At 46.9% G+C, this 21,488-nt stretch overlaps 1 protein-coding gene across 1 annotated transcript in view; it reads left to right on the plus strand.

Annotated features, from left to right (window-relative positions):
- Positions 1-8,357, plus strand: part of FCGBP (Fc fragment of IgG binding protein) — a 77,844-nt gene extending 69,487 nt beyond the window's left edge. Inside the window, 4 exon segments of the mRNA XM_031659034.1 lie at positions 1,232-1,431; positions 4,536-4,919; positions 7,788-8,059; positions 8,184-8,357. Of these exon segments, the coding sequence (XP_031514894.1) occupies positions 1,232-1,431; positions 4,536-4,919; positions 7,788-8,059; positions 8,184-8,193 (866 nt within the window). The 3' untranslated portion in view covers positions 8,194-8,357.
- Positions 8,358-21,488: the final 13,131 nt, after the last annotated feature.

The raw sequence follows: 21,488 nt of genomic DNA on the forward strand, positions 1-21,488 counted from the left end.
AGATCTGTGGCTCACACAGACCCTCCTTCTCCCCCCTGACAAGATCATATCCCCTCAGATCCCCCCAAGACAAGGTTGCAGCCTAGTAGACACCCCCCTAAACTAGGACTGTACCTCTCATTCAAATCCCCAGGGGAGGGACATCACCTGAGACTCTCAGGACAAAGCAATGGCCCCTCTGGCCCCAGGTCAGAGCCAGGTCTCCCCTGGGCAGGACCTATACCCAGGGCCGTCGTCCACACCCGCGGCCTTAGATTTGTTCTCAGTGTTGACTGTGGACCTGGTCTGTCTGTCTCAAGCCCTGAACCCTCTCCTGACTGTCAGTCCAATGATCCTAATTTCTGACTTCTGGCCTTTAAAACTGTGGGAGAATGAATTTCTCCTGTTTAAGCTACCAAGTCTGCGGTAATTGTGAGGGTGTCCAGGACACCTTCCCCTGGGTGTCCTCAGGGTTCCTGTCACCTGATGCGTTCCCACATAAAATCAGCATATCACCCCCAGCCTGATGCTCCTTCCCCAATCCCGGTGGGCATTACAGAACAGCCATACCATCCACCAATTGCTTAGCCAGAGACCAGGGACTTACCACAGATATTTCCCTTGGCTCCGTACAGCCTCTGTCCTAACCCTGACCCCTCTGCCTGTGCCCCCCTATCCCAGCCCTGACCCCTTTGCCTGTGCCCCCCCGACCCTGGCCCTGACCCCTCTGCCTGTGCCCCGGCCCTGACCCCTTTGCCTGTGCCCCCCCACCCTGGTCCCAACCCCTGTGCCTATGCCCCCAACCCTGGTCCTGACCCCTCTGGCTGTGCCCCCTACCCTGGCCCTCAACTCTCTGTCTGTGCCCTCCCCATCCTGGCCCTGACTCTTCTGCCTGTAGCCCCCCACCCTGGCGCTGACCCCTCTGTCTGTGCCCCCCAATGCCTGCCCTGATCCCTCTGCCTGTGCCCCCCATCCCTGTCCTGACCTCTGCCTGTACCCCCTTATCCCTGCCCTGACCTCTCTGCCTGTGCCTCCCCATCCCTGCCCTGACCCCTCTGTCTATACTCCCTGAGGCAGCATGTTCACTTTTGGCTGTTCCTGTCTGTCCCACTGAACGTGAGCTCTGTAGGACTGGGGTTGAGGCTTTTCTCAATACTTGTGTCTTCAGTGCTACCTAAAACAGGGCTGGGTGTCCATTGGTTATCCAGGACCCTTTGGAGGTGTGACGCAGCCCTGCCTCCTCTTTCTGCAGCGCTCCAGTGCCCCGCCCACAGCCACTACTCCGTCTGCACACACACCTGCCAGGGCTCCTGTGCAGCTCTCTCTGGCCTCACGGGCTGCACCACCCGCTGTTTTGAGGGCTGCGAGTGTGACGACCGCTTCCTGCTTTCCCAGGGTGTCTGCATCCCTGTCCAAGATTGTGGCTGCACCCATAATGGCCGATACTTGCCGGTGAGGAGGGGTTGGGGTGGGCAGAGAGGGTAGAAGAGCTTGAGAAAGACCCAGAGCTTCCGTGCTGACCTCTTCAAGGCTGGGGACAGAGGAGCCACCGCCATCTCCCAGCTGTGTGACTTGATGCAGGCAACCTCCCCGTATTAGTTTCGTGTAGCTTCTGTAACCAATTACCACAGACGTGGCAGCTTAAACAGGAGAAATTCATTCTCCCACAGTTCCAAAGGCCAAAAGTCAGAAATCAGGATCACTGGACTGACATCAAGGTGTTGGCAAGGTGGCATTCTCTGCAGAGAAATCTAGGGGAGGCCATGCCCAGTGGCTCATGCTTGCAGTCCCAGCCCTTTGGGAGGCCAAGGCGGGAGGATCACTTGAGCCCAGGAATTCAAAACCAGCTTGGGCAACATAATGAGACCCCATCTCTACAATTTTTTTTTTTTTTTTTAAATTAGCTGGGCATGGTGGTGCACACCTTTAGTCCCAGCTACTCAAGAGGCTGAGGTGGGACAATTGCATGAGCCCAGGAGTTGGAGGCTGCAGTGAGTTATGATCACACTGCTGCACTCCAGCCTGGATGACAGAGCAAGACCTTATCTCTAAAGTAAAAAGGAAAAGAATCGGGCGCGGTGGCTCACGCCTGTAATTCCAACACTTTGGGAGGCCGAGGCAGGTGGATCACGAGGTCAGAAGTTCAAGACCAGCTGAAACCCTGTCTCCACTAAAAATACAAAAATTAGCCGGGTGTGGTGGTGCGTGCCTGTAATCCCAGCTACTCGGGAGGCTGAGGCAGGAGAATCACTTGAACCTGGGAGGCGGAGGTGGCAGTAAGCCGAGATCACGCCACTGCGCTCCAGCCTGGGCAACAGACCAAGACTCCATGTCCAAAAAAAAAAAAAGAGAGACAAAAGAAATCTAGGGGAAAATCAGTTCCTTGTCTCTTCCAGTTGCTGGTTGCTGCAGGTTTTCCTTGGTTGTGGCCACATCACGCCAACCTCTGCCTCTTCTGAGTGTGTCATAACATCTCCCTCTGCTTCCCTCTTATAAGGATACACGTGATTGCATTTAAGGCTCACTCAGATAATCCAGGAGAAATTTTCCATCTTAAGATCCTTAATTCAATCACATCTGCAAACACCCTTTTCCCATATAAGGTAACACTTACTCATTACAGGGATTAGGACCTGATATCTTGGGGCAGGGGCATCATTTGGCCCCTCCTTGAACTTCATTTTCTTCCCCTGCAAAATGGGGCTAATTACCATCTTTATACCATACGTGTCTGAGGATCAGGCACGATTATACAGGAAAGATACCCACTGAGCACTGGGCCTTGCCCTGCATGTTCATCACACTCAGTAAAAAGAAAGAGCAGTTTACAGCATGGTGCAGTGGCTCATGCCTGTAATCCCAGCACTTTAGGAGGCCAAGGGGTGGGGCAGATCAAAAGATCAGGAGTTCAAGACCAGCCTGGCCAATGTGGTGAAACCCCATCTCTACTAAAAATACAAAAATTAGCTGGGCATTGTGGCGGGTGCCTGTAGTCCTAGCTACTCGGGAGGCTGAGGCAGGAGAATCGCTTGAACCTGGGAGGCGGAAGTTGCAGTGAGCTGAGATTGCACCACTTCATTCTAGCATGAGCAACAGACTGAGACTCCATGTCAAAAAGAAAAAAAAGCAAAAAAAAGAAATAGCAGTTTACAACAATGCAAATAGGTAGCCCAGCTAATAATTGTTCAATAATATGAATTAAATTGAATAATTGATTTTTTCTTGTTAATGATTTTTTTGAGCTCTTACTATGCACCATGTTTGTTATAGGTGTTATTTTTTTTATTTATTTATTGAGATAGGAGCGCACTCTGTCTCCCAAGGAGAAATGCAGTGGCGTGATCATGGCTCACTACAGCCTCAAACTCCTGGGCTCAAGAGATCTTCCTGCTTCAGCTTCCTGAGTAGCTGGGACCACAGGCTCACACTGCCATGCCTGGCTAACTATCTAATTTTTTTGTAGAGATGGGGTCTCACTATGTTGCCCAGGCTGGTCTCAAACCCCTGTGTTCAAGCGATCCTCCTGCCTTGGCCTCCTAAAGTGCTGGGATTACAGGGATGAGCCACCTCTCCTGGCCATGTTATGGATGTTAATCCATTTAATAATCACAACAATCCTCTGCAATAGATACTATGGCTATTTTTCCCATTATACAGATGAAGAAATTGTGACGTAGAGAAGTCAGCCCGAGGCTATCCATTAACATGCGGTGCTGACTTGCATTGCTTGCAAATGGAGTCAAATTTTGCTCTTTCCAGTAGGCTCTCACTGCTTACTGGAAGCCATCCTTGATCCCCTAGGCTGGGTTAGGTACCTCCTCTGAACCCCTCAGCTCCCTATGCTTCCCCATTCCTGCTCTGACCCCTCTGCCTATGCCGGAAGTCTTCTTGGATTTGTGAGTCTGGCCTTCATGGTAGAGGTCTGGCCTAGAGATGTGGAAATCATTAGTGTAGAGATGGCATTTATTTTGTTAATTACATTTCTTCATTTCTTACCTGTATCAGTTAGCTTTTGCTGGGTTACAGATCACTCCAAAACGTGGTGGCTTAAAACAATTATTCATTTAGTTTGCAATTTTGTGACTGCAGTTTAGGCTGGACTTGGCTGGGCGGTTCTTCTGCTATGCTCTGGGGTTGCTCATGTATAATATCTGTAGTCACCTGGTGGGTCAGCTGAAGGCTGCCTGGTCTAGGGTGGCCTGAGCTGGAAGAGTTATCTATGTTCCATGGGGTCACTCATCTTCTAGGGAGCTAGCCCAGGCTTGTTCTCATGGTGTCTGGGCAGGATTCTGTGTATGAGAGAGAGAGAGAGAGAAAAGAGAAGCTGTAAGGTCTCTTGAGGTCTAGGCTTAAACCTGTCACAATATTGCTTCTTCTATGTTTCATTCACCTAAATATAGTCTTATGGCCAACCCAGATTCACAGGGAGGGGGAAATAAACTCTATTTCTTAATGGGAGTCTGTAAAGTGACTCTGCATGGATACAGAGGGTTCAAGGAGTGTGGCCATTTTTGCAATCCATCCCACACCATAACCTGGCCCCTTTCTGTGCACAGGTGAACTCCTCCCTGCTGACCTCAGACTGCAGCAAGCGCTGTTCCTGTTCCTCAAGCTCCGGCCTGACATGCCAGGCAGCTGGCTGCCCACCAGGCCGCGTATGCGAGGTCAAGGCTGAAGCCCGGCAGTGCTGGGCCGCCCGTGGTCTCTGTGTCCTGTCTGTGGGTGCCAACCTCACCACCTTTGATGGGGCCCGTGGTGCCACGACCTCTCCTGGTGTCTATGAGCTCTCTTCCCGCTGTCCAGGACTACAGAAGACCATCCCCTGGTACCGTGTGGTTGCTGAAGTCCAGACCTGCCATGGCAAAACTGAGGCTGTGGGCCAGATCCACATCTTCTTCGAGGATGGGATGGTGACGGTGACCCCAAACAAGGGTGTGTGGGTAAGTTTGTGAGCAGGGGGTGGGGAATGTCTCCCCTGGGCTTTTGCTCTTCCGATTACAATGTCCCCACATTCCTGGCTTCCTTTCTGTCTTGCGATCTGTTTTCTTTATCCAGGTCTCTGCGGTTTAGTCTCTGGATTTGTATTTATCTCAATATTTCAAACTTGGTCCCTCTGTTCTGGCTGAGTTCTAGAGGAGCAAAAACATACTCGAGTAACTTAATAGTTTTGACACTAGTATGAATCGAGACTCTATGGGTTGCAAGTGACTTAAAACCAAATTCAAACTGCCGTAAGCAAAATTGAATTTATTAGTCCATTAGCTAGAAAATCCAAGGATAGAGCTTCAGGAATGGCTGACTCTAGGTGCCCTGGCAATATTATCAGAAATTTGTACTTTCATCTTTGAGACTTGCTATTTGCCAAATCAGCTTTATTCTCAAACAGGCTTTCCACTTGCAGGGGTAAAGACAACCCCCTCAGCTGCCCAGGCCTATGTCCCACCAGCTTGACTACCTTAACAGAAAATGGTTCAATAAAATATCCCAGGATTATATCTCACTGGGCCAGTTTGGGTCACATGCCCCCCCCCCGGAGCCAATCACTGTGACTTTAGGGAGGAAGTTCTGTGATTGGTCAAGGCTGGGGGGGGTCACATAATGTGTCACGGTTTCCCATAACCACCCCCAGGTTCAGTGATTCGGTAGGACTCACAGGACTCAGCATATAGTTGTACTTAGGGCTAAGACGTGTCATAGGGAAAAGATACAAAGTGAAATCGACACAGGGAAAAGGTGCATCACACAAAGTCCAGGGGAAATCAGGTGCAAGCTTCCGAGAGTCCTTTCTCGGTAGAATCACACAGGATGTGCTTCATTCCTCCAGCAACAAAGTTATAATGAAACATGAAATGTCGTCTACCAGGGAAGTTCATTAGAGTCTCAGTGCCTGGGGTTTTGGTATCCACCTACCAAAATTCCAGACTCCTAGAAGGAAACTCCCAGAAGATGCTCAGCATCTTTGTTCATCACTGGACTATAAGCCGCAGGTAGGCAGGGATCCTGTCCATCTTGGTCACCAGTTCGTTCCCAGTACCCAGATCAAGGCGTGGCACCTAGAGGGTACTCAGGAAAAGGTTGGTTTTGTGAATAAACTCAACCCTGCTCCTTTTGTGCCAGGCCATGTGCTGGGTAACAGAGATGACGTGGACTCAGTCGTTATACTTGCAAAGTTCACACCCTACCGAGACTTTCCATCCACTAGTCTTCATCTATCCTTCACTATGCCCATCCTCCCTTTTCCCCTCCTTCCTTCCAGCATCTATTCTATACCTCTTTCTCTTTTTCCTATTTCCTTCCTTTTTGTCTTCTTCCCTTCCTTCTTTCTTCCATCCAGCCACCCATCCGTCCATCCATCCATCCACCCACAAATCCACCTATCCACCCATCCATTCATCCATCCATCCATCCATCCATCCATCCATCCATCCATTCATCCATCCATCCATCCATCCATTCATCCACCCACCCACCCATCTGTCTTTTCAGATCTATCTACCTATCTCTCCAATCATCTGGCAGAGGAAAACTCAGATACAAAAGCATTTAGAGGGCTGGGCATGGTGGCTCATGCCTGTAATGCCAGCACTTTGGGAGGCCAAGGTGGGCAGCCGATCACTTGAAGTCAGGAGTTAGAGACCAGCCTGGCCAACATGGCGAAACCCAGTCACTACTAAAAATACAAAAATTAGCCGAGCATGGCGGCAAATGCCTGTAGTCCCAGCTGAGGCAGGAGGACTGCTTGAACCCGGGAGGCGGAGGTTGCAGTGAATCGAGATCGCACTATTGCACTCTAGCCTGGGCGACAGAGCAAGATTCTATCTCAAAAACAACAACAAAACCAAAAATAAACAAACAATAAAAGGATTTACAAAAAAAAAAGAGATAGAGAAGTCTTTCAAGGAAGTTTCTCTAGAGAATCTAACTTTAGAAGGGCTAATTTACCAACTAATGTAGACAACAGTTAAAGGAAAAAAATTCACAAAGTTACTGGATCTGCAGCCTATGATAAAGAAAACGTAATTTTCTCACATGATTATTATATTTGCTAAAGTCATTACTTATCTTCAGATATCAGCATTGCAAAAATAAAGGATAATGTTGTTTTGGTTAGGGAACCAATAACTTACAGAATGTGCTCAAAGTTTGTTTTATTTTGCAAACTAGAACCAGGCTGAGGTAGGCAGATCACCTGAATCCAGGGGTTCAAAACCAACCTAGACAACATAGTGAGACTCCATCTTTACAAAAAAATACAAAAATTAGCCGGGTGTGGTGGCGCACACCTGTAATCCTGTAGTCTCAGCTACTCGGAAGGCTGAGGTGGGAGGATTGATTGAGCCTAGGAGGTCAGGGCTGCAGTGAGCTGTGATTGCACCACTGCACTCCAGCTAGGATGACAAAGCAAAACCCTATCTTAAAAAAAAAAAAAAAAAAAAAAAAGGAAGAAAGAAAAAGAAAGTTAGAACTGTAAAGATGACCCTGGGGTTTGATTGTTTGTCTGTTTGTTTGCTTATCTGTCTGGTACAAAGTGCTTCCCCCACTGACTTTGGGGTATTGTGTAGATCCACAGGTCGATCTCTCCATCCCTCCACTCTCCATCCTTCTATCCCTCTATCCAGATCTCCAGCTATCTTCTCATGTATCCATTACTCCAAATAGTGCAAACACCCAGGTCTTCATCTCTTTCAGCACCCGCCTCTTTGATTTAGCTCCATGAACTTATCTTGCTTGGGGTCTCCATCCTGGTAACACCCAGCTATTCTATGGCTGTGGCCTCACCTCTGTGTTTGCTGGGCACCCCCCACCAGGTGAATGGTCTCCGAGTGGATCTTCCAGCTGAGAAGTTAGCATCTGTGTCCGTGAGTCGTACACCTGATGGCTCCCTGCTAGTCCGCCAGAAGGCAGGGGTCCAGGTGTGGCTTGGAGCCAGTGGGAAGCTGGCTGTGATGGTCAGCGAAGACCATGCTGGGAAACTGTGTGGGGCCTGTGGAAACTTTGACGGAGACCAGACCAATGATTGGCGTGACTCCGAGGGGAAGTCAGTGATGGAGAAATGGAGAGCACAGGACTTCTCCCCATGGTGAGGAATGTAGTATGGAAACCAGACTTCTTGGGGCAAAGGCACCTGGATCCTCATGGGATGAAGGCAGTCAGGGTGGGTGTTTAGTCTGCAAGCGGGGGTGCTAAGTGTCTGTCTCTTGCAGTTATGACTGATCAGTTGTCCACCGGGAGTGAAGACTTCCTGAAGAAGACCTGATCCTCCTGGAGGTTGCAGGGGCTGAAGGATGCATCATGTGCTCCTACCCTGCTCTACCAGTCTTCTGGGTCGCAGAGGCCAAATGTGAGAGCATTGAATAAATCTCTTAAGCTAAGCTGAATGTCACTGTGTCTGTCTCATGCCTTCTCATCCCTGACTTTCCTCCTGCACAGCAGGTATCAGGTGCCTGGGGAATCTAGCACATGATGAATGTTTATCGGGGGCTGGGAGGATGGATGGATGATTGCATGGGTAGATGAAGAGATGGATGGAGGAATTGAGAAAATGGTGTGTGGGGAACTAGGAAGATGAGGCAACAATAGGTGATTAGAAGAATGGATGGATGAGAAGATAAATGGCCAGGCGCAGTGGCTCACGCTTGTAATCCCAGCACTTTGGGAGGCTGGGGCAGGAGGTTTGCTTGAGCCTAGGGGTTTGAGACCAGCCTGGGAAACATAGTGAGACCCCATCTCTACAAAAAATATAAAAATTAGCTGGGCATGGTGGCACGTGCCTGTATTCCCAGCTACTCGGGAGGCTGAGGTGGGAGGATCACTGGAGCCTAAGAGGTTGAGGCTGCAGTGAGCCATGATCATTCCACTGTGCTTCAGCCTGGGCAACAGAGTGAGACCCTGTCTCAATAAAAAGAGAAGATAAATGATTGGATGGAGGGAAGGAGTGGAAAATGGAGAGAGATAATAGATTCTGGCTTTATCATTTATAACCCTAGCAAGTTACTTAATTTCTCTCTAGATCAGTCTTCTCATCTTTAAAGTAGAGTTAATGATAGTACTTACAGAGCTGGAGTGAAGATTTCATGTGTTAATCCAATCAACAAGTAAAAAACTGAAGTCTTGGTTTTCTTTCAAATCTGTCCCCTTCCCATGATGGTCTTGCCTACCTCCTTAAATAGCACAATTAGCACCCAGTGAGTTCAGCAGCAAGAAAATAGGGGAATTATTCTTCATTTCTTCCTCTCCTTTGTCCTCCACTCAGTTCCTTAACAGATCATCTTGAACTGTTTCAAAACACACCCAAGGCCCCACGGTGGCTTACGCCTATAATCCCAGCATTTTGGGAGGCTCAGGTGGTCGGATCACAAGGTCAGGAGTTCAAGACCAGCCTGGCCAACATGCTGAAACCCTGTCTCTACTAAAAATATAAAAATTAGCCAGGCGTGGTGGCATGTGCCTGTAATCCCAGCTACTTGGGAGGATGAAGCTGGATAATTGCTTGAACCTGAACCTGGGAGGTGGAGGTTGCAGTGAGCCAAGATTGTGCCACTGCACTCCAGCCTGGGCAACAGAGCAAGATTCTATCTCGAAAAAACAAACAAACAAAGAAAAAACATACCTGAAATCTACCTTTCTTATTATGCCCACTGTCACTACCTGGTACAAGTCATTATCCTAACTTCTGTCAACAACACAGTAACCTACTGTCTGCTCTTTCTCTTCTGTAATCTACTGTCACAGCTGTCATGAGAATCTTCCTTAAAATACAAACAGGTCACTTGGGGCCAGGAGTTCAAGACCAGTCTGGGTAACATAGCAAGACCGACCTTGTCTCTACAAAAAATTTAAAAATTAGCCAAGCATGGTGGTGCAGGCCTGTAGTCTCAGCTACTGAGGAGGCTGAGGTGGGAGGATTGTTTAAGCCCAGGAGTTTGAGGTTACAGGGAGCTATGATTGCGCCATGCATTCCAGCTTGGGCGACAGAGCATGATCCTGTCATTTAAAATAATAATAATAATGGTTATATATAAAAATATATATTATATAATATATATAATTATATACATTTATAATAAAATCAAATTTCTTCACCTTGTCCTATGAGGCCCCTGCCAACCTCTTCTGACTCATCTCCTATCACTATCTTCCTTGCCAATTATGATTTGGGAATGTGATCTTTCAATTTATTGAATGTGCCAAATTTTGCCACTTCAGTCCTTTATAACATGCTTGTCCCTCCACTCATGACATGACTGGCTTTTTCTCATCCTTCAATGTAATCTTCAATGTTAATTAACTTAGAGAGGACTTTCATGACCACCCCACTGGGCAACATAGTGAGACCCCATTTCTACAAAAAATGTAAAAATTAGCTGGGCATGATGGCACGTGCCTGTATTCCCAGCTACTCGGGAGGCTGAGATGGCAGGATCACTGGAGCCTAGAGGTCAAGGCTGCAGTGAGCCATGATCATTCCACTGCACTTCAGCCTGGGCAATAGAGACCCTGTCTCAATATAAAGAGAAGATAAATGATTGGATGGATCCACTTTCATGGATCCCCTTCTGTCCCACCCTTTTGCTAAATTCCTTCTTAGCCTTTGTCACACTTTATAATTAATTTTGTTTGACTTTCTCTCCAATTAGAAATAACTTAAGGGCAGAGATGGTATCTGCTTCATTCACTACTTTATTTGCAACTCCTAGCACAGTCTGTCACATCGTAGGTGCTCAGTACATATTGGATGAATGAATAAATAACTAAAAACAAACTTGCAGGAAAGCTTTGCAATAAACCTAACAAAGAATATTCACAATATGCTGCACACCAACAGGGCACATGTATACATATGTAACAAACCTGCACGTTGTGTACCCTAGAACTTAAAGTATAATAAAAAATTAAAAAAGAAAAAGAAAAAAGAAAAGAAAAGAAGGCTTCTAAGAAAAAAATATATATATATATCCACAATATGCAGAGATCCTTCAATAAGAAAGACAATAACCTAACCCAATCAGAAAAAAACTGGGTTGGCCAGGTGCGGTGGCTCATGCCTGTAATCCCAGCACTTTGGGTGGCCAAGGAAGGCAGATTACCTGAGGTCAGGAGTTCTAGATTAACCTTGCCAACATGGTGAAACCCCCATCTCTACTAAAAAATACAAAAATTAGTGGGGCATGGTGGTATGTGCCTGTAATTCCAGCTACTCCGGAGGCTGAGGCAGGAGAATCGCTTGACCCTCGGGAGGCAGAGGTTGCAGTGAGCCGAGATCACACCACTGTACTCCAGCCTGGGCAATAGAGCAAGACTCCATCTCAAAAAAAAATAAAAATAAAAATAAAAAAATGGGTTGAGGATATAAACAGGCAATTGGGAGAAATCCAAACATGTTGAATGCATACAGTATGTCATGTTCTTTGTGTACATTATTTCTGAACTTCATAATTACTCTGTGAAATGGGAATAGACAAAGAAATAGGCTCAGTGAAGTTAAATAACTTGTCCAAGGGCGAACAGTTTGTAAATAATGGAGCCCAGATGTGAATCCGGATGTGTCCTCTACCATAGCCAGTGCTTTCTATTGAATTTTGCTGTCAACCATTGCCTGGGATCCATTTCCCTTCGAGAAAAAGAATTAAGAGGTCCTAAAAAATAATGAATAAAAAGCAACATTCCAATAGAAAAATATGCAAATGATTGGAATAGTTCATAGAAAAAGAAATACATTGCCTTAAAACCTGGCCGGGCGCGGTGGCTCAAGCCTGTAATCCCAGCACTTTGGGAGGCCGAGACGGGTGGATCACGAGGTCAGCAGATCGAGACCATCCTGGCTAACACGGTGAAACTCTGTCTCTACTAAAAATACAATTAAACTAGCCGGGCGAGGTGGTGGGCGCCTGTAGTCCCAGCTACTCGGGAGGCTGAGGCAGGAGAATGGCGTAAACCTGGGAGGCAGAGCTTGCAGTGAGCTGGCCACTGCACTCCAGCCTGGGCGACAGAGCGAGACTCCATCTCAAAAAAAAAACCTAAGGAGGTGGCTGGGTGCCGTGACTCACGCCCGTAATCCCAGCACTTTGGAAGGCTGAGGTGGGCAGATTACCTGAGGTCAGGAGTTCGAGACCAGCCTGGCCAACGTGGTAAAACCTTGTCTCTATTAAAAATACAAAAATTAGCTGAGTGTGCTGGCACACGCCTGTAATCTCAGCTACTTGGGAGGCTGAGGCAGGAGAACTGCTTGAGCCGGAGAGACAGAGGTTGCAGTGAGCCGAGATCGTGCCACCGCACTCCAGCCTGGGCGACAGAGCAAGACTCTGTCTCAACAACAAAAAACAAACAAAACCTAAGGAGTGTCTGATTCTGCTCATATGAAAAGAAGTGCAAATTAAATTACCCTGCAATACTACTTCTCACCCATTAGCAAAGTCACAAAAATTAGACAATATAATTTGTTGACTAGACTATGAGAAAAAGAACACTCTTCTGTGTTACCAGTGGGAATGCACAACGTGTAAGTCCAGCGCATAAGGGATATTTGGTAGTGTCTAACCAGATTGCAGGTGCATTAAAAAAAAATTTTTTTTTTTTTTTTGAGATGGAGTCTTGTTTTGTTACCCAGGCTCGAGTGTGGTAGCGGGATCTCAGCTCACCGCAACCTCCACCTCCCGGGTTCAAGCGATTCTCCTGCCTCAGCCTGCCAAATACCTGGGATTACAGATGTGCACCACCGTGCCCAGCTAATTTTGTATTTTTAGTGGAGACGGGGTTTCACCGTGTTGGCCAGGCTAGTCTTGAACTTCTGATCACAAGTGATCCACCCACCTCAGCCTCCCAAAGTGCCGGGATTACAGGCGTGAGCAGTACCCCACCCCCCTTGGCTGCATTTATCTTTTGATCCAGTGATCCCACTGCTAGGAATCCAACTTAAAGATACATTAGCAACAAAAGGATGTAAGCCTGAGGCAGGAGAATAGGGTCTGGAGGCAGAAAACCTAAGGCTGATTTGCACTGACTTCCTAGAACTGAAGCAAAAGGAAAATCCCAATTTTCCACACCCAAGTAACAAAAGGATCAGAGGCTACTCCCTTTGCAACCCCCAACCCCAGCGGACTTCCCCTCCCCTTTCTGTGTGGCCAATGAAAAATGGAAAGTACCTCTGATTGGTAGTCTCCCACTACCAATCAGACTGGTCATGGGCCTAGTGTTCATTTGCATAGGGGTGTAAACCTATAACTTCACTTCAGCCTCTGATTGGCCCCCCACCCATCCCGACTCGTTAGACGTTTGCATAGGGTGTAACTTTGTACCTTCACTTTAGCCTCTGATTGGTTGCTTCCTGGTTTGTTGAGTGTGTCTGTTCAGCCTGCCCCCACCCTGTGGAGTGTACTTTTCATTTCAATAATTTATGCTTTCTTTGCATCATTCTTTTGTTGGCTGCTTCGTTGGTGCGTTTTGTCCAATTCTTTGTTCAAAACGCCCAGAACCTGGACACCTTCCACCAGTAGTGAGCCCAGGTTGCTCACTGCAACACTCTTTGTAAGGAAAAAAGACTGGGAACAACTAAGTCAATTTTCTGTTAGTGGACTGGTTGACTAAACGACGTTTCATCTACATAGCAGACTGTAATCCAGATAAATGAAATATAAGAAAGATCTCTATAAACTGTTCTGGGGTGATCTTCATAGTATATTATGAAGTGAAGGAAGCAAGGTTAGAACAGTGTACACATGAAAAGACCTCTAAGAGTAGAACCAAAAGGGGAATTTGGGGGTACTGGTCACGTTCTCTTTATTGACCTGAGTGGCAGTTATGTGGTTTCTTCCCTTTGTGATACTTCATAAAACCACAGTTACATGTACTTTTCTCTTAGCATGTTGTACTCCCCCCAAAAAAGATCTAAAGAAAATAAATTATAGCCTGGCATTTCTCATGCCTGTCTGTATTCCCAATGCTTTGGGAGGCCACGTTGGATTGCCTGAGGCCAGGAGTTCAAGATCAGCCTAGGCAACATAGTGAGACCCTGACTCTATGTAACAAATAAATTATAGTCTCTGAAGACTCTTGGCTAAAAAGTTTATATGTATGTGTGCGTGTGTGTGTGAGAGAGAGAGAGAGAGAGAACACACCAAATGAAGGGACCTTGTTTGGATCCTGATTTAAATAAGCAGTATTTATTTATTTATTTATTTATTTTTGAGATGGAGTCTCACTCTGTCGTCCAGGCTAGAGTGCAATGGTGTGATCTCGGCTCACTGCAACCTCTGCCTCCCAGGTTAAACTGATTATCATGCCTCAGCCTCCAGAGTAGCTGGGACTATAGGTGTGCACCACCAAGCCTGGCTAATTTTTGTGTTTTTCGTGGAGACAGGATTTCACCATGTTGGCCAGCCTGGTCTCAAACTCCTGGTCTCAAGTGATCTACCCGCCTTGGCCTCCCAAAGTGCTGGGATTATAGGCATGACAGCCACCATACCTAGCAAGCAGTAATTTTTTAAATCACTTTTTCTTTCTTTCTTTTTTTTTTTTTTTTGAGACAGAATTTTGCTCTTTTCGCCCAGGCTGGAGTGCAATGGTGCAATCTCGGCTCACTGAAACCTCCGCCTCCCGAGTTCAAGTGATTTTCCTGCCTCAGTCTCCCGAGTAGCTGGGATTACAAGTGCCTACCACCATGCCCGGCTTATTTTTGTATTTTTAGTAGAGACGGGATTTAACCACGTTGGCTCGGTTGGTCTCGAACTCCTGACCTCAGGTGATCCATTCCCCTCTTGGCCTCCAAAAGTGCTGGGATTACAGGTGTGAGCCATGGTGCCCAGCCTAAATCACATACTTTAAACCATTGAGGGAATATGGATATAGACTGGCTACTAGATTATAAAAAGGACTTCTTGTTAATTGTGTTAGGTGTGATAATGGAAGAAAATGTTCTCTTCTCTTTCTTAAGAGATGCATACTTAAGTACCTGGAAGTGAAATGCATATTATCGAGATTTGCTCTAAAATACCCCAGAAAAAGGCCGGGAGCGGTGGCTCAAGCCTGTAATCCCAGCACTTTGGGAGGCCGAGACGGGTGGATCACGAGGTCAGGAGATCGAGACCATCCTGGCTAACACACTGAAACCCCGTCTCTACTAAAAAATACAAAAAACTAGCCGGGCGAGGTGGTGGGCGCCTGTAGTCCCAGCTACTCGGGAGGCTGAGGCAGGAGAATGGCGTAAACCCGGGAGGCGGAGCTTGCAGTGAGCCGAGATCGCGCCACTGCACTCCAGCCTGGGCGACAGAGCGAGACTCCGTCTCAAAAAAAAAAAAAAAAAAAAAAATACTCCAGAAAAAAATAAAAAGATGTAGGGGCAATAGATAAAACAAGGCTCTTTTACATGTTAATAGTTGTTGAGGCCAGGTGTCACATAAATGGGGACTTCTCATATTGTCTACTTTTTGTGAAAGGTTTAAAATTTTGTTATGTAAATTAAAAAGAAAATTCATCAGGTCATCAAGGTCCTAGTCATAACAGCTTCTGCAAAGTTTTGCACACTTGGTCCTAATTTGATTTTTCGCTGAGAGGTATATTCAATGCTAGCCCTTATGACCCTACTGTGGACCTTCCTTCATTCATTCAATACATGTGTTTTTGCCAGGCACGATGGCTCACACCATAATCCCAGCACTTTGGGAGGATGAGGTGGGAGGATCGCTTGAGTCAAGGAGTTTGAGACCAGCCTGGGCCACATCTGTACAAAATAAAAAATAAAATAAATCGATGAATAAATAAATGTGTCTGAGCACCTACTATGTGTTAAATTTGAGATGTTTTGTGGTAGGTTGAAAAATGCCCCCACCCCCGCAAAGATATCAGATCCTAATCTCGTGAACCTGCAAATATTGCCTTATGTGGGTAAGTGGTTTTTGCAGGTGTGATTAAGTTAAGGCTCTTGAGACAAGGAGATTATCCTGGATTGGATTATCTGGGTGAGCCCTAAATGTAATTACATGTATCCTTTTTCTTTTTTTCTTTTCTTTTCTTTTTTTTTTTTTGGTAGGTGGAGTTTAGCTCTTGTCACCCAGGCTGGAGTACAATGGCGTGTGATGGCACATGCCTGTAGTCCCAGCTACTTGGGAGGCTGAGGCAGGAGAATCGCTTGAACCTGGGAGGCAGAAGTTGCAGTGAGCCGAGATCACACCACTGCATTCCAGCCTGAGCAACAGAGTAAGACTCCATCTCAAAAAAAGAAAAAAGAAAAGAAAAGAAAACCGATCTATCAGGTACTATGCCTATTGCCTGGGTGACAAAATACTCTGTATATCAAACCCATGACACACAGTTTATCTATGTAAGGGGTACGTGTGCAGATTTACCTATATAACAGACCTGCACACAGCTAGGCACTGCGATGGGTAACAGGGAGTCATCCACAGTCACACATGGGAAGGCAGCATACATGGTATCAGGTGCAGGGCGGCTGATAAGTATTGGGATAGAAGGATGTTGGTGTTCTCTTGTCATTGCTTCTATCTTCTCGGAAGCAAGGTCAACAACAAAGAGTGAGAAGCGGGGAGAAAGTTCTAAGGTTTGAAGAAAGAGGAGAAAGTGTAAAATAATTCTTCAAAAAAATGGGTCTGGGCTAGGTGCATTGGTGCACGTCTGTAATCCCAGCACTTTGGGAGGCCGAGGCAGACAGATTGCTTGAGCTCAGGAGTTTGAGACCAGCTGGGCAACATAGTGAGACACCTGTCTCTAGAAAACATACAAAAATTAGCCAGGCCTGGTGGCAAGCACCTGGAGTCCTAGCTATACGGGAAGCTGAGACAGGAGGATTGCTTGAGCCTTGGACATTAAGGCTGCAGTGAGCTATGATCATGCTGCTACACTCCAGCCTGGGTGACAGACCAAGACCCTGTCTCGAAAAATAAAAAAAAGAAACTAAAAGAAATAAAATAGGTCCAATCACTTTGAAAAAAAGTGTTCCTATTTCTTCAAAAGGTAAACATGCTCAGCATATGACTCAGCCATTTCACTCCTAGGACTTCTCCCAAGAAAAATTAGAGTAAATCTGCACAAATATTTGTACATGAATGTTTATGGCAGCATTATTCATAATAACCCAAACTAGAAACAACTCAAAAGCCCATCAACAGGTGAACAGATCAATGAAATTCCAGAGAATGAAATACTCAGCCATAAAAAAGAAATTTGCAACAATGTGGAACATTAGGCTAAGTGAAAAAAAAAAAGGCTACATATTGTATGATTCCATTTGTATGAAATGGGGTGTTGGCAGTTTTCTGAAACTGGATTGTGGTGATGGGTGCACAACTGTAAATTTACCTGAATTAAATGAACAATAGACTTAAAATGGGTGAATTTTTTTTTTTTTTTTTTTTTTTGAGACGGAGTCTCACTCTGCACCAGGCTAGAGTGTGGTGGCACGCAGTAGGCTCACTGCAACCTCTGCCTCCTAGGTTCAAACGATTCTCCTGCCTCAGCCTCCCGAGTAGCTGGGACTACAGGCATGCGCCATCACACTTGGCTAATTTTTGTATTTTTAGTAGAGATGGGGTTTCACCATGTTGGCCAGGATGGTCTCTATCTCTGGATCTCATGATCCACCCGCCTCGGCCTCCCAAAATGCTAGGATTACAGGCGTGAGTCACTACACCCGGCCAAAATGGGCAAATTTTATGGTATGTAAATTAAAACTTAATAAAGTTGAAAAAAAAATTAATACATGTGTATTTGTTTGTGTGGGCTGTCTTAACAAAATACCATAGACTGAGCGGTTTCAACAACAGAGATTTATTTCTCACAGTTCTGGAGACTTGAAAGCCCAAGATCGAGGTGCTGATTGATGTGATTCTCTTCGAGGGCCCTCTTCCTAGCTTGCATATCCCCTCTCTTCCTCTTATAAAATCACTAACCCTGGCCGAGCACAGGGGCTCACGCCAGTAATCCCAGCACTTTGGGAGGCCAAGGCGGGGGAATCATCTGAGGTCAGGAGTTCGAGACCAGCCTGATCAAAATGGAGAAACCCCGTCTCTACTAAAAATACAAAATTAGCCAGGCGTGGTGGCACATGCCTGTAATCCCAGCTACTCCAGAGGCTGAGGCAGGAGAATCGCTTGAACCTGGGAGGCAGAGGTTGCCGTGAGACGAGATCATGTCACTGCACTCCAGCCTGGGCAACAAGAGCAAAACTCTGTCTCAAAAACAAAAACAAAAACAAACAAAAAAACCAATAATAATAATAAAGTCACTAATCCCATAATGAGGGTTCTACACTCATGACCTCCTCCAACCCTAATTCCTCCCAATGCTGTCACCTCCAAATACTATAACATTGGGGGTGAGAACTTCAACATGTGAGTTTGTGGGGAGACACAATTCAGCCCAGGGCAATGTGTTATCTATATCATTAACAGGGTGGGAAAAAATGGAGAATGAATAGACTAGGGGCAAGTGATAGGACTGCTGGTCAGCATTAAGCATTTGGGTTTGTAGTCATGAATCAAAAGTGAGACCAGCCAGGGTGATTGTGTATTTTTCTCCACCCACATTGAGCTGCCAGGGGTGCAGGTGCAGAGTATGTGGAGGGTTGAATTCAATTCATAGTTTGGAGGTGCGCAAAGGGGTGCAGATAATGATGGTGGGGAATCTGGCTGGGTAGTGAGAGTGGCGTGGCCATGATCGGGGGAGGGATAGCAAAGAGTCAGACAGCTTAATGGATGGTTAAGGCTGAAGGTTCACTGGTGCAATCTTTAGGAGTGAGCTGGAGAGAGAGGAGGTGATAGGCAGAGCGGGAGATGCATGGAGCTGAGATTCTGTAGGGGCTGTGGTTGTGGGGCTGTTGCATCTAGAATGAGTCTTTCTTCCCCAACCAGGCTGGGACCTCTGGAGCTGTCACAGTTATGCATTGTTGCGTGTTCCCAGCACAAGGTCTAGGTGTGATCATGGGAAAGAGGGGTTGGGTGGAGGACAAGCTCAGTGGGGGAAAGGAGGTCAAGGCACCAAGAGGCCAGAGTGGTAAAAGGATCATTTACCTGAATTCGAAAATCACCAAGAATAAGGATGGGAGTGGTGTGGGTGACAGTGAGCCTGGAGCTAAATGACAAGGTGAGCAGAGGTGACTTGGGAGTCAATGGGTCTAGCAGCACAAAGGGGAGCAGGTGCTACAGTGTGACTGTGTAAGCTTCAGAGCTAGGGGTTCAGGGAAGAGGCAGAGAGAATGGTTTAGAAGTGGAAGTGAGGAGCAAGGACGCTCTTCTCCCATCTACAGATCCAGTGGACATGAGGGCCGAGAAGGAGAAAACAGCCCTGCTTGGAAAAGGAGGTCTTCAGGGCAGAGTCAGGTTGTGCTTACAGCAGGAAGGTCATAGGAAGGTTCAGAGGGAGTTGAGGAAATGGGGAATATTGGGAAAAGCCCTCAAGAGCTTCGCTATCCCTGCTCTGCCCTGTCTGCCAGTGTCTCCTCCATCCCCCTCCCACCTCTCTGCCTGGGCCTTCCCCATCCTGGCCCTGACCCTTCTGCCTGGGGCTTCCCAATCCCATTTCTGCGGTGCCTCCCCCATCGCCCTCCTACCCCTCTGCCTGTCTCAGCCCTGACCCCTCTGGGCCTACACTGTCTGGGAACCTGTCTGTCTCTGCTATTGGACTGGCAGCTCCAGGAGGACAGGACTTGGGGCTGTTTTAGTCACCATTGTGCCCCAGCACAAGACCAGCAGGCACCTCCACCACTAATTACTCACCAACAGAGTCAATTTCAGGTCTTCAGAGCAAGCAGGCAGAAAGTATCTCAGAAGCAGGAGATGGTGCCAGGATTCCAAGAAATAGGGCTGGAATCCCCTAAATTTGCACTGCACTCCGAGTACTCTTATCCTTTAGAAAAAAAAAAAAAATTAACTAGAAGGCAAACAGTAAAATCCATGCGAAATAGGTAACATTATCCGGAATTGGACCCACTGGAATCATTGCACATCTCCTAGAAATCCAGAATAGACTCAACTATCTCATCTCATAGTTTTAAAAACTTTTATTTGTTTTTTATTTTTGTTTTGAGACAGAGGTGTTGCTCTGTGACCTAGGCTGGAGTGCAGTGGTGTGATCACGGCTCACTGCAGCCTTGACCTCCGGGGCTCGAAGGATCCACCTGCCTCAGCATCTTGAGTAGCTGGGACTACAGGTGCAAGGAATCATGCCGAGCTAATTTTTTTTTTTTTTTTTTTTTTTTTTTTTTTGAGACGGAGTCTCGCTCTGTCACCCAGGCTAGACTGCAGTGGCGTGATCTCAGCTCACTGCCACCTCTGCCTCCCGGGTTCACGCCATTCTCCTGCCTCAGCCTCACGAGTAGCTGGGACTACAGGCGCCCGCCACCTCGCTGGCTAATTTTTTTGTATTTTTAGTAGAGACGGGGTTTCACCATGTTAGATAGGATGGTCTCAATCTCCTGACCTCGTGATCCACCTGCCTCGGCCACCCAAAGTGCTGGGATTACAGGCATGAGCCACTGCGCCCGGCCAATGCCCAGTTAATTTTTTATTTTTTGTAAAGATGAGGTCTCACTCTGTAGCCCAGGCTGGGGGCTTAAGCTTCTGGGCTCAAGTGATCCTCCTGCCTCGGCCTCCCAAAGTGCCTGGATTACAGGCGTGAGCCACTGCCCCGACCGGTTCTGAAAAGTTTAAGCAGATTTTCCATCATAATATCTAAACAATTTTTCAGGAATGTTTCTGTGCAAATTGGTGGCATTCCACAACTGGAACACTGTACACAGAGAACTCACAGCAGTATGAGGCCATCCATTCATTCAACAGACATTTACTGGGCACCCACAGGTCTGTCCTAGGCCTAGAGTGATAGGGCACTGAATGGAACAGTTAACATCTAGGCTCTGGACGGGTAGGTTGTTTTGGAAGTTTTCAGTAACTTCTTATCACAGCAGTTGTCTTGCTTTGCAGAATGAATATAGGGATGGATATTGATATTATACAATTACAAAGCACAAAATTCTTTTTTTTTTCTTTTTTTCTTGAGACGGAGTCTTGCTCTGTCGCCCAGGCTGGAGTGCAGTGGCGCCATCTCGGCTCACTGCAACCTCCGCCTTCTGGGTTCACGCCATTCTTCTGCCTCAGCCTCCTTAGTAGCTGGGACTATAGGCGCTCGCCATTATGCCCGGCTAATTTTTTGTATTCTTTAGTAGAGACGGGGTTTCACTGTGTTAGCCAGGATGGTCTCGATCTCCTGACCTCATGATCCGCCCGTCTCGGCCTCCCAAAGTGCTGGGATTACAGGCTTGAGCCACCGCGCCTGGCCGAGAGTGGAGATTCTTATGTCTCGTACACCGATGTATTCCCAGCTCCTAGAACAGCGCCTGGTACACATGAGGGGCACGGTAAATGTTTTTCGGATGTATGAATGGAAGCCCAGAGTCGGTCACTGTTCTTGACGCTGGAAATGTGTCAGGGAAGCCGTTTTGGGTGTACAGGGACCTCAGGGAGTTAGAAATACAAAAGAGGGGGCAGAGGGCACAGCCCGTG

This window comes from Papio anubis, chromosome 20 (assembly GCF_008728515.1).
Source record: "Papio anubis isolate 15944 chromosome 20, Panubis1.0, whole genome shotgun sequence".
NCBI lineage: Eukaryota > Metazoa > Chordata > Mammalia > Primates > Cercopithecidae > Papio > Papio anubis.